The sequence below is a fragment of the Mobula hypostoma genome, chromosome Y (assembly GCF_963921235.1).
Source record: "Mobula hypostoma chromosome Y, sMobHyp1.1, whole genome shotgun sequence".
Lineage (NCBI taxonomy): Eukaryota > Metazoa > Chordata > Chondrichthyes > Myliobatiformes > Myliobatidae > Mobula > Mobula hypostoma.
Window position 1 is genome coordinate 4548234 of NC_086130.1, and position 14330 is coordinate 4562563.

Genomic DNA, 14330 nt, shown 5'->3' on the forward strand with positions numbered 1-14330 from the left:
CTAAAACAGAAATATTTGATGCCTTCCATTAGTGCTGCTCTGACTTTCCAAATTGTGGGTGTCGGGTGGTATGGGACACATTCTTGAAGGTGGTATGACAGTGGTCAGATGTGTTGACTCATCTTGTTTCGTAGGTGATATATTGGTGGTAGTTGTTCAGAGACTTCTTCAAGCTGGCCTGGTTGAAATTCCCCACAATCACAGAGACTAAAGGGAATATAAAATTCCGTGTAAATGCCTGAGCAATCTCCTCTATCACCAACGTGGGATAGATCCCAAAAGGCAATAATATTCAAGGGACCCAGTATCTTTTCCTTCTTGATATCAATATGTCAGCTTAATTATCTCAAAATCCTCAAGGTCTTTTTTCCTTGATGAATACCAATACAAGGTTCTCATTTAGTATTTGGTTCACTTCCTCTGACTCACACATAAATTCTCACATTTGTCTACACGTAGTCCCATCCTCTCCCTATCTACTCTCTTGTTTTTAGTGTATGTATTAAATGTTTTGGGATTTGCAAAATCCTTCTCATGAAGTATATTTCATCAACCTTTTATACTCCTGATTCCCTATTTAAATTCTTTAATGCTTCTATCATATTCCTCACGTGCACTGCCCCATTTCAGCTTTATAATCATTATACATGCTTCCTTTTTCCTTTAGACTACAATCTAAAATACAAGGCTCCCGAATCCTACCATATTTATCTTCTTTCCTCACAGGAACCTGTTGATTCTGAATTCTGACCAGTTGGCCTCTAAACCACTCTGACATCAGATGTGAACTTGCCCAATTACAGCTCTTCTCAATCTAATTTCCTGAGTTCCTGCCTAACTGTTGCAGTTGGCCTTCAAATGTAGTATTCCTCTCTACCCTAGGTGCAATTTTATCCTTCTCCGCATTTACCTCAAAATTTAGCATTATGATCATTGTTCTGATAATGCTCTTCCACTGAATCTTTGCTCAACCAACCAGGCTGATTCCCAATATAAAGTCTTGCATGTCTCCTGCAACACTCACAACATGCTGGAGGAACTCAGCAGGTCAGGCAGCAACGTATCTCCTGCCCAGGTTAGACAAACTACAAGCAGTTTCACGAAACTCTCTTGGATGCATCTTACAAATTTTACCCTTCTAGATCTGTGGCACTAAAGAATTCCCTGTCAGTCTTGGGGAAATTAAAGTAATCCACCATGACAACTCTGTTGTTTTCACATCTTGCAGCAATCCACTTACCTGTCTCTGCTCTAACTTGTGCTGGCTAATGAGAGGTCCATAGTATAATGTCATAATACTGTTTGTACATATTATTCCTAAAATCTTCCGTAGTGTTCATAAGATGAAACCTCCAAGCAGTCTTCTTTTGGTTCAGTTGCAACACTCTCCTGTTCAGTAGTGCAATTCATACATATACTTTCTTTGATTTTTAACCACCTTATGCCTTATCAATATCCCTCTGTCTAACGTCTCTTCTAATATCTCTCTATTTCATTTAAACTTTCTATAATGTTTATAAACTTTCTCCAATATAATTTCAATAGTACAGGAGTTTCTATTTTTATATTTGGTATGTTCATATCAGGCCTTGACATCCAGGGACTGAGATTTGAAAAACTACATATCTTCCAAAGAATAGATTTATGGAGAATTTCCTTTATGCTTACATCCAGAATTGCATTCTGGAGTGCAATTATTTAATAGGAAAAAAATTTTGTTCACTTTTGCATAATCACTTCTCAGGTTTGGTCATGTGGACTTGAGCCAAAAAGTGAACATTAACTCTTATTTTTATATTTGTTATTTCCTTCATTACATTAAATGAATTGTGATCACTGCCACAAACCCATTCTGTCAGCGATAGCAACAGAATCTGTGCAAAGTTATCCCATTCAACTAAATGCAAAACTGCTGAAATGGAGACAAAAACCAAGCAGCAGCAAATTGGAGAACGGAAGCCAAAGAAGGTGTAGCTCTCTCAGGTTCACTGACTGAGTAGAAAAGGAAGCAAACTGCTACAATTTTGAGCTTTTGCAGCAGACTATCAGCACCTGAGGCAAGAACAAATTAAAGTAAGGCAGGGCAAGAGTAGCGGTCATCATTGCTCTGAGGAATTATATGCTGAATTAAAAGGACTAAAACCTAACTGACTTATTTGCAGCTTGGCTAATAATGTTGCAAAGATAATTAAAGAACAAAGGAGTGTTCGTGGAATGGAAAACTGCCAAAGATGCCCAGCAATAATCAGAATATACATGTGATAACAATGTACATCAGCAGCTCCAAACAGTATTCTGGGCTCACTTGGGTTGCAGATTTTCTCAAGCTCATGAGCAGAGATTCTGTTTTGCCAACAGAGAATGCAAGCTTGCTAATAAACAGTGCGTAATTTTAATTAAACTCTGTTTGACAGTTATTCCCATGGTATGAACCTAAAGGCCTCTGATATAGGCAGATTGACATATCGGGTCCCAATTTGTGGCAGACCCCTCACCAAAATTGGGAGTAGTAGTTAATTATGGTAAATAATAGACAAGTATCCAGACAATGAAAAGAAACTGAGAGAAAAGTTGTTCCAATTGTCTAAACATTTGGGAAAAGACAATTGGCCTGCAGGAGGTACATTTGATTTAAATTATTTAATAAGGCAGGCAGAACGGGGACTATGGAAAGGGAAGGCAGGGAAAGAGTATGGTCACCTGACTGGCTTATGGAGACAAGAGGCAGAAGTAAAAGCAGACAGATATAAGTTAAATTGTCAGACCAATAACACTAAGCAAAGAGGGATAGATGTACGTGACACAAGAGGTAATCCTAGGAGTTGGCAAGAGTTGGGAGCAATTTGCGAAGAATGGGATAAGGGACAGAAACAGACAAGGGAGACGGAAAGAAATTGTATCAGAGACAAAACATACTGATCACAGAAGAACGAATAAAGAGAAACAGAATATAAAAATAATTCTGGAGTACCCCCCACTCTATCCAGACATCAGACATACTGACTGATTCCAAACGATACTGATGATGAATGGGAATGGGTAAGGTGACCTAATAATCCCACCGAATTACCCACCACTGCATCGGCACCTGCTTTACTACGATCAGGTTCCCCACCCTCATATGGTTCTCGCCCTGGTGCCTCAGTCGCCAACTTGACCATCACTGCATCACCACTGACCGATGTAGCTCCTCTAGAACAGTTGGGAAGCCCAATACCCGTTTCCGCCCACACACGCAGTCAGACTGGACCCCTGAACAAGGGCTATTGGTTTTACCGGGACCAACACAGACTCAGCATCAACTGTCCATGAGCACTGTTCCCAACCCACAAACCAGAGTGGCAGGTCAAACAGCTACCTTGCAAATCCATAATCCCAAGACCCCTCCCGAACTCTGTGGTATTCTGACTGCCGCCCCTGACAAAAAGGTCGACCCCTAAGGGCTCTGTAATTATTTAAGAACTGTTCTGACTATTTATTTCACTAACTCCCGAGATTTGGTCCCTCTGGCTATGGCCGCCCTTACTCTTACTGATCAGACACGATTCACCACTCGGCTCCAACATAGCAACTACAACCAGTTAATCACGACCAGGTAAACCGAACCACAGATGATTGAAAATACAGTATATTGGACACCTTGTCCCATGTTCTGGCCCCCTCCATAGATGTAACTAAATTCTTAGAGGGTAAACCCAGGAAAGGTGGGGCCTTGATGATGTCCTAGAACGTTTTGATGCCATTTATTCTGCATGTATGCAACAGGGAACCAGTCCCCACAGTACTGTGTTCTCCTCCTCCAAGCCCTGCCCAGCAACATGGATGAACAGGTTAAAATCAATGATATGAACTGGTCAGAATCCACTCAAGCTTCAGAAGCCTTTAAAAATTAGTTAGTGGTTCACAAAGACAAAATATTTCTAGGAAAGTTGTAAATCAGATAAAAATGTACAATATTTATCATTGTACCTGTATTAACAATCTGTGGCCTTGTCGGAAAGAGGTGTCGTATTTCAGTCTTTCAAAGCAAACCACAGGGGCTATCTAAAGGGAGAAAGTTCATTTAAATTTTGGTATATAACATTTCAGTGAGTGGCTAGAGCAATCTGCTATATTTTAATATTTGCTTTCTTTCCTTGTGAGAAAAGGTTGATTTTTGATTTTGTCCAATTCTGAACAATATAAGAACACTATATTATACTTTTTAAAGAAAATTAGTTTGTCAGAAGAGAAGATTTATCTGTTTTTAAAAGGTTTTGTTATCAAGTGTGGCACCAATGTAGTACAGATCTTAATAGACCAGAAGATGCCAGATTCAGCCCTTGACCTCTGCTAATTAATCCCATCGTTAATACATTACGCTGACTCAGATGTGTAAATTCTTGCTCCTTGTCAATTCCCACCACTCTGAATATGATAAATATATGATACCGCTCTAAATATTCTCCTCCTACAGAACCCCGTTCTCCATTTTCCCCCTGTTCTACTCTGAACCCAGCCACCTTTTTAGAATGCCCTTTTGAGCGACTAGATTCACCACCCCATGATTGTGCACAATAAATCACCAATTGACAGAAGTCCAATCTGACATGAATGACCTCTCCCTCACTATCCCAGACTTAGTCTTCTATGTAGATGGGAACTTCTGTATAGACAACCAAGGCCAGTGCCATGCAGGCCATGCTGTTGTTTCCAACATAGAAACCATGCGGTCTGCTTCCTTTCTTTCTTCTCACTCACTGTAGCAAGTTGAACTCTTTGCTCTCACTAGAGCATGTATCCTAGCCACTGGGAAATCAGCCAAAATTCTTACTTTGTCTTTGGTTATGCCTTTGGAGTCGCTCATGATTTCAGCCAACTTTGGAAGCTAGGGGTATTGTCACTTCCTCTAATATGCCCACCATTAATAAAATTTACAATGACAACCATCTTCCTTCACAACTGGCCATTATTAAATGCTCAGCACACACTAAAGGTAACAGAGCTGAATCAGCTGTGAAACAAGCTGCCCATACTGGAGCACTGATTGTTCCTCAAATGATGAATCGTCAGGGAATAACTGAATCCCCTGTTTCTGATTCAACTGGTATGCCTGGAATTGAGGATGTACGTGTTTTACAGAGGGACGCCTCTGAAAAATAGAAAGCTACCTGGGAATTGGCTGGATGTTTTAACTCAGCGACCGAGGACCTCTGGCTTACTCCTGCCCGTCAGGTCTGCATACCTGAAACTATATTAGGCTATACTGTAGATTTTGTACATACCAATACTCACCTTGGCAAGGAGGGCAATATTTGGAATCATGGTGGAGTCCTGATCTGGAGAAAGTTGCCAGACAATGTCTGATATGCCTGAAACATAATCCAGGAAAAGGCACCCCATGCCCAAAGGGTACCCTTTCCGCCAATTACAACTTGGGATTTGAACAAATTATCATGCGTTCACTATTATAAGTATTGTCTTGTACTTCTTGTAATTCTATGCCAGGTTCTGGGTATTAAACAGACCTTCCATTGCCCCCCACAGACCGCAGGCCACCGTCCTAATTGAAAAGAGCAAATAGGATGCTGAATAAACAAACTGTCTAGACTAGGACAAGAAACCAGTTAAAATTAGCACCAAGTGCTATCGAAAGTCTTGTTCCAGATGAGAACTCATTATCAGACCAAACTGTTGGCAGCTGAAATAGTATATGAATCAAATGTCAAATGATATTATAATGTATACCCTGGCACTAACCAAATCTCTCCAGGTCTTGCATTCGAGCATAAGATGTTCTGGTAAAGAACCATCTTAGAAAGAAGCTGGAGCCTTGCTGGAAGGGACCCTGCCAAGTGTCACTGACCACTCCGACGGCAGTCAAACTATAAAGACTTCTGAAATGGCCATATCTGGGACACGTCATGACTAAGCTATTACTGTCTATACTTGTAACCTTAAGCACTTGTATTGTAGTAACCAAGCCAAACACCTTCCTGTTGCTTTGCTGTAGTTATGCTGGGAAAACTAACTCATCTGCCTGCTGGGTGTGTGCAGTGATTCCTTCGCATCGGAAGAAAGGGGTTCCCCTAATTGCCATTCTGCTGAACAACAGTGAACAGCAGTCAGTCTGGGCCTTTTATAATGACACTCAGACTATCGAGGCCTAAAATTGCACCAGTGATGCAGTTGGAGACTGTGGGTGCCACTGCTTTGATGGTTGGTACATTCGTGCCCCCCCCCCCAGAGACAGCCATCCAATTGAAAGGTCAGACATCATGGCCCTCCACCATTGCCAGATCTGACCAGCCGTGAATACTATCTGCTACTGTAATTTCAAAGGTAAGGGGACTTACTTTCTGGGCAATAGTACTTGTGCCATTTATTCAACGGCCGAACCACCATGCCCCCTGAACGGAACTCAGTGGATTTGCAGGGAAAGAGCCTACATGTGGCTCCCAGGAGGTACAACGAGCTGATGGACACACAACAAGAGAGCAGAAATTGAATGGGATGCTGCTTCTTGGCTTACCTTGTACCCCACAGGTGAATGCTGAAGACCCTGGAACAGCACTCTTCCCCCCATGGCAAAAGCGAGGAATCTCACAACCGGAGTGCTTCTGGATGACAGCTTTCCCCTTGTACAGGGCAGCCCGCAATTCGAAGGAAATCATCAGCATGGCCATATTTTTGGAGGAGATGGCCAGTAGTACTGCTAAGCCCATGGACGGTGTCCAGGACCAGGTGAGGGCCATCACCGCTGAAATGGTGGCACTACAACGGACTGATTTACGGAACAGAATGGCCCTCAATTTTGTTCTGGATGGAAAAGGAGGTGCGTATGCTGTTGTAGGACAAGAGCGCTGCAACTACATCCCAGATGAATCAGAGAACCTTACCTCTCTCTCTGTTCACATTCAAAAGGAGGTAAATAAAATCCAGAAAATTGGGGCCAATCTACATGGTTTTAGGTCAAAAGGAGGATTGTGGCCCTTCAGCGACATCTTCACAGGATGGAACTGTTTACTGCTACATTATGCTATCATCATCACAGGAGTACACGACCCACCCAGCCAACACACTTTTCATCCCTCTTCCCTCCGGGAGAAGGTTCAGGAGCCTCATACAGCCAGATTTGGGAACAGCTTCATTCCAACTGTGATAAGACTGCTGAACAGATTCTGACCCAGATCTGGGCCGTACCCTCCAAGCCTCTCGGCTTTTTTGCACTACCTTACTTCCCATTTTTCTATTTTCTATTTATGATTTATAATTTAAATTTTTAATATTTACTAATTTGACTATTTTTAATATTTAATATTTGTAATCCAGGGAGTGTGAAGCGCAGAATCAAATATTGCTGTGATGATAGTACGTTCTAGTACTAATTGTTTGGGGACAATAAAGTATAAAGTATAAAGTACTCACAATTATTTCACTTTTTCAGTGTTTATGGCCCCTTGTCAGCCGGTGCTTTTGCCCCACACCCACAAGGGTATTTATACAAACAGTCCCCCTAGAAGGTAGGCGACCTCAGAGTGATCGAGGTGCAAATGATGAGGATGGAGACTACAATGACGCAGAAAGCCCTTCGGCCTATCCCAAGGATTACTATCCAGCCTTCCAACACAAGTATGAAAATTAAGATGTACGACAACCCCAACATTGATAATCCTAGTTGTCATGGAATGACAAAAAGAGGGTATGGGGAATTATATGTAGAATTAAAAAGGCTAAAACTTTACTGACTTATTTGCAGCTTAGCTAATAATATTGCAAAGATAACTATAGAATAAAGAAGTGTTTGTTGCATGGGAAAGCTGCCAAGGATGCCTAGCAACAATCAGAGTTTTGTATGTGATAACAATATATATCATCACCTCCAAAAATTATTGTGGGCTCACTTGGCTGCAGATCTTCCCAAGCCCAGTGAGCAAGGTCTCTGTTTTGCCAACTGAGAGGGCAAACTTGCTAATAAACAGCGTGTACTTTTCTTTCTTTCTTTCTTTTTAAATCTTTTTATTAATTTTCCAAAGTTATAAACAAAATAACAATGTTGATACAAAGAGATTGTAATAAACTTATTGTTAATAAACATATACAGAAAAGACTTCAGATAATACAGGTATAATAGACTTCCAAACTCATGATGTAATTAATCATAGAGAAAAAAGAAATAAAAAGAAAAAAAAACAAAGAAAACCCTCCCAAAAAGAACAAAAAAAGAACTAAATACTAAGCCCAAAAAAGCAAACCGAACAAAACAAGGCTAGACCAATATCTTACATCGAACATGTTCAGTAATGTCGTCAACTCCGCTCCTCTATTCATATATTCTAAGTTAATAAGAAGGATTTGGAAAGGTCAAATTATATCATATGAAAATGTTGAATAATGGTTTCCAAGTCTCTTCAAATGTAACCGAAGGATCAAAAATATCACTTCTAATTTTTTCTAAATTTAAACATAATATAGTTTGGGAAAACCATTGGAATGTAATAGGAGGATTGGCCTCCTTCCAGTTCAATTAAACAGATCTTCTGGTCATTAAAATAACAAATGCAATCATCCAACAGGCTGAAGAAGATAAAGATATATGTTCTACCACTGGCAATCCAAAAATTGCCGTAAAAGGATGGGGAGGGGGGTTGTAAATCAAAATACAGAACTGTTGAGATAATATCAAAAATATCTTTCCAATACTTTTCCAAAAGAGGACAGGACCAAAACATATGAATTAAAGAAGCCACCTCAGAGTGACATCTGCCACAAATAAGGTCTATATGGGAATAAAAACAGGCTAATTTATCTTTAGACATATGGGCTCTATGCACTACTTCAAATTGTATTAATGTATGTTTAGCACATATAGGGAAAGTACTAATTAATTGAAAAATTTTAATGTATTTTTAAGTAAACTGTGTTTGACAGTTATTCCCTGGGTCTGAACCTAAAGCTCTCAGGTAGAAGGGCAAATCAACAGTGGTAGGGATTTTTAGCTTTTTAGCTTTTAAGGATTTGGCATGGAGAGGCTTCAATCGAGAAGACAAAAACTGTAGGTAGAGTTTTCTGTCTCTGCCCCCAAAGTTTATTGTATTTCCCTCTTTATATTTTGCTGAGTTAGAACAGTAGAGATGACAGGCAGTATATTTAATGCTCCTCTTACAGAATGTGGGAAGGCATTAAGACAAAATTGATTCCAGGATTGAATGACTTGTTATACGAAGAATGTTTGATGACTCTTGACCTGATTTCACTGGAATTCCGAAGAATAGAGGTGATCTCATTGAAACCTATTGAATAGTGAAAGGCCCAGATGCAGAAGATGGTTCTTATGGTGTGAGTGGCTAAGACCAGAGGAAAAACTTCAGAGTATAGAGGTGGCCTTTTAGAACACAGATGAGCAGGAATTTCTTTAGCCAGAGAGTGGTGAATCTGCAGAATTCATTGCCACAAAAGCTGTGAAGGCCAAATCTTTATATATATTTAAGGAAGAGGTTGATAGATTCTTGATTTGTCATGGCATGAATAGATATGAGGAGAAAGCAGAAGACTGGGACTGAGAATAAAAATGTATCAGCCATGATGGTGCAGATGTGTTTGGCCAAGTTACCTAATTCTGCTCCTATAACTTATGGTCTTAAATTACTGATATTTTCCGTACTGTCTGAACTAAATTTAAATATATTTAATTCCATTAAGCTATCTTTTGAAATTGCTATACTAGCCAAATTCTCATCCTACTAGCTCATGGACTTTTGTCTTCTTGATCAGAGGTTCTCAGAACCAGAGCTAATCTTTACCTCTCAGTCACTGGGAATTTCTTTGTTCTTACCAGTGCTTTAACCTGCACCACCCTGTTAACTCAAAAACTCAAATAATGCCTTAACCTAATAATGGGACAATTTACAATTAACTTACTTACTGGTATGTCTTTAGACTGTGGGAGTACACCCTGGAAAAAAAACTCATATTCCATGGGGAAGGCGTACAAACCCCTTACAGAGGCTGCTGATATTGAACTGCAAACTCTGATGCCTCGAGCTGTAATAGTGTCATGCTAAACACTATATTACCATGGCACCCTACAATGGGCTGCAAGAAATACATGCATTCACTCTATTAAAAGTGTACTGACATGTTGGATTGAATATGATGATGTAATATTTTCAACCAATAAACAAACCAACATTACGTACAATTCACTATTGAAAAGTATTGGAAATTAATTCAACATTCAATTTCAAAAAAATATATAACTTCCAAGGGATATATATATGGATAGATAGATATTTATTGATTCCAAAGGAAATTACTGTCACAGTAGCAATACTAGTACACTGACAGACAAATATAAGAAGTAAGAAGAATAAATTAAAAGATAAGTTACCTCAAACAGTCTAACACGAGGGATTCATCACTTCCCCAGCTATATAGGTTGACTCATTATTGAGCCTAATGGCCAATGGTAAGAATGACCCCATATAACGCTCTTTGGAGCAGCACAGTTGTCTTAGTCTATTACCAAAAATGCTCCACTGTTCAGCCAAGGTGGCATGCAGAGGGTAAGAAACATTGTCCAGAATTGCCAGAATTTTCCATAAGGTCCTTTGTTCTACTACAGCCTCCAGTGTGTCCAGATTGACTCCTATAACAGAGCCAGCCTTTCCAATCAGTTTACTGAGCCTGTTGGCATCACCTGCATTGATGCTATTGCCCCAGCACACTACCGCAGATAATGTGTTCCCTTGGACCCTATGGGAGGCCCCAGCAGAGATACTTAAATCATCAGCCATGGGTGAGGAGACGGCGTATTGGAAGATTGCAGATGTTATTCCATTGTTTAAGAAAGGCTCTAAGAATACACCAGGAAAGTATAAGCTTGTGAACCTGGGAAAGTTATTGTAAGGTATTCTAAGGGAGCAGATATGTGAGTATTTGACTGAGTAAAGCTAGTCTGTGTGGCTTTGTTTGTGGGTAGGTCACATGCAAACAATCTTAGAGAGTTTTTTGAGAAAGTCACCAGGAAAGATGATGAAGGCTTGACAGTGGATGTTGTCTAGATAAGCAACACCTGGGACGTTGGCCAAGAGGGTCCAATCACTCAGCATTCAAGATGAGGAAGTAAATTAGATTAGACGTTGTCTTGTAGTTTAGAGGGTTGCCTCTCTGACTGGAGGCCTGTGACTAGTGAAGTGTTGCAGGGAACAGAATTGGATCTGGTGTTTGTCATCTGTATCAATGATCTTGATGATAACGTGATTACCTGGATCAGCAAAGTTCCAGATGACACCAAGATTGGGCAAGTACTGGACAGTGAGGAAGACTATCAAAGCTTGTAGGAGGATCTGTACCAGCGGTTAAAATGGGCTGAAAAATGGCAGATGAATTTTAATACAGACAAGTGCGAAGTTTTGCACTTCATTTGGACAAACCAGGGTAGGTCTCACATGGTAAGTGGTAGGGCACATGGACCTGCAGTAGAACCAAAGGATCTAGGAACAGGGGTACGTAATTCTTCGAAAGTGGCATCATAGATTGATAAGGTCATAAAGATTTTGGCATATTGACCTTAATTAATGAAAGTGTTGAGTACAGGAGTTGGGATATTATTCTGAAGTTATAGAAGACGTTGATGAGACATAATTTGGAGTACTGTGTGCAGTTTTGGTCACCAACGTACAGAAATGATGTAATAAGATTGAAAGAGTGTAAAAAAATTATGCATGGATGTTGCTGAATCTTGTGGACCTGAGATACAGGGAAAGATTGAATAGTTAGGACTTTATTCCTTAAAATGTACAAGATTGAAGGGAGATTTGACAGGGATATACAAAATTATGAAGGACATAGATAGAATAAATGCAAACATGAGGAAATCTGCAGATGCTGGAATTTCAATCAACATACATAAAAGTTGCTATCCGCCAGAGAAAGCAGGATCTCCCAGTGGCCACACATTTTAATTCCACATCCCATTCCCATTCTGACATGTCTATCCACGGCCTCCTCTACTATAAAGATGAAGCCACACTCAGGTTGGAGCAACAACACTTTATATTCCGTCTGGGTAGCCTCCAACCTGATGGCATGAACATTGACTTCTCTAACTTCCGCTAAGGCCCCACCTCCCCATCGTACCCCATCTGTTACTCATTTTTATGCACACATTCTTTCTCTCACTCTCCTTTTTCTCCCTCTGTCCCTCTGAATATACCTCTTGCCCATCCTCTGGGTCACCCCCCCCTTGTCTTTCTTCCCGGACCTCCTGTCCCATGATCCTCTCATATCCCCTTTTGCCTATTACCTGTCCAGCTCTCAGCTCCATCCCTCCCCCTCCTGTCTTCTCCTATCATTTTGGATCTCCCCCTCCCCCTCCAGCTTTCAAATCCCTTACTAACTCTTCCTTCAGTTAGTCCTGACGAAGGGTCTCGGCCTGAAACGTCGACTGTACATCTTCCTAGAGATGCTGCCTGGTCTGCTGCGTTCACTAGCAACTTTTATGTGTTGCTAGAGTAAATGCAAGTAGGCTTTTCCCACTGAGATTGAGTGAGACTACCACTAGAGGTCATTGGTTAAGGGTAAAAAATGAAATTTTGTAGGGGAAAATGAGGGGGAACTTCATTGAGTGTTGTGACAGTGTGGAATGAGTTGCCAATTAGGGTTACCAACTGTCCCATATTAGCCAGGGCATCACGTATATTGGGCTAAATTGGTTTGTCCCATACAGGGCCGCCCTTGTCCCGTGGTTCCCCCGCTACTGTAGAGCGTTCCTATGAAACCTTTCGTACAGAAATGGCGTAAAGCGAAGAAGCAATTACTATTAATTTATATAGGAAAAATTTTTGAGCATTCCCAGACCAAAAAATAACCTACCAAATCAGACCAAATACAGTAACACATAAAACTTAAAATAACACTAACATATAGTAAAAGCAGGAATGAGATGATAAATACACAGCCTATATAAAGTAGTAATAATGTATGTTCAGTATACACATAGTAAGGAAGATTAAGCTAAAATCGGTTTGTGGGAAAAAAATCCGCACGTACATGCACGCACACACAGGTGCCAACGCATGGTCGTGATAGTCTTTCCCGGGATAAACCCAAGTGTCTCATATTTGACTGCTACTTTTGTCCCTCATTTTGGAGTGAGAAAGTTGGCAACCCTATTGCCAATAAGAGAAACTTGGATAGGTACATGATAGAAGAGGTATGGAGGGCTATGGTCCTCAGATCGACAAGACTAGGCAGATTAATAGCTCAGCATAGACTAGTTCGCCAAAAGGCCTGTATCTGCTCCAATTCTATGTTTTCTATGACAATATTTTCGACTATTTTTCTCCTTTTCTTTGGATTTTGGGAATATGTACTTGAACAATGTTGGAAAAGACTGAGTGAGATTCTGACTACAGATCACAAGAGATGGTTCCATATAACCATATAACAATTACAGCATGGAAGCAGGCCATCTTGGTCCTTCTAGTCCATGCCGAACTCTTACTCTCACCTAGTCCCACCGACCTGCACTCAGTCCATAACCCTCCATTCCTTTCCTGTCCATATATCTATCCAATTTAACTTTAAATGACAACTTGGAACCTGCCTCAACCACTTCTGCTGGAAGCTCATTCCACACAGCTACCACTCTCGGAGTAAAGAAGTTCCCCCTCATGTTACCCCTAAACTTTTGTCGTTTAACTCTCAACTCATGTCCTCTTGTTTGAATCTCCCCCATTCTCAATGGAAAAAGCCTATCCACATCAACTCTATCAATCCCCTTCATAATTTTAAACACCTCTATCAAGTCCCCCTCAACCTTCTACGCTCCAAAGAATAAAGACCCAACTTGTTCAACCTTTCTCTGTAATTTAGGAGATGAAACTCAGGCAACATTTTAGTAAATCTTCTCTGTACTCTCTCAATTTTATTGACATCTTTCCTATAATTCGGTGACCAGAACTATACACAATACTCCAAATTTGGCCTCACCAATGCCTTATACAATTTCAACATTATATCCCAACTCCTATACTCAATGCTCTGATTAATAAAGGCCAGCATACCAAAAGCTTTCTTCACCACCCTATCCACATGAGATTCCACCTTTTCTGTGCGCCATGATTTGAAAGTTTCCAATTTATGTGCCTTTTATATTCGCCATTGCCGGCCATCTGCACAACTAGCAGGTGATTACACTTTCCAACCTTAAAAGAGTGAGGCAAAACGAAATCGTTCCATCTGCTGAGCTCGGCAATTTCCGGCCACCTTCGGCTATTTTCGCACGTGCTCGAGTTCCTAACTGTTGTGTGGTCGGCCAACAGTTATGCTCTGGCAGTTTAAATTTG

General features: G+C 40.6%; 1 protein-coding gene across 1 annotated transcript in view; it reads left to right on the forward strand.

The window, feature by feature from the left end:
• The first annotated feature begins 6657 nt into the window (after positions 1-6657).
• The window catches only part of LOC134341076 (cell division cycle protein 27 homolog), a 272971-nt gene continuing 265298 nt past the window's right edge, over positions 6658-14330 (forward strand). The window contains exon 1 of the mRNA XM_063038824.1: positions 6658-6906. Within this exon, the coding sequence (XP_062894894.1) occupies positions 6658-6906 (249 nt within the window). The remainder of the gene's footprint in view (positions 6907-14330) is intronic.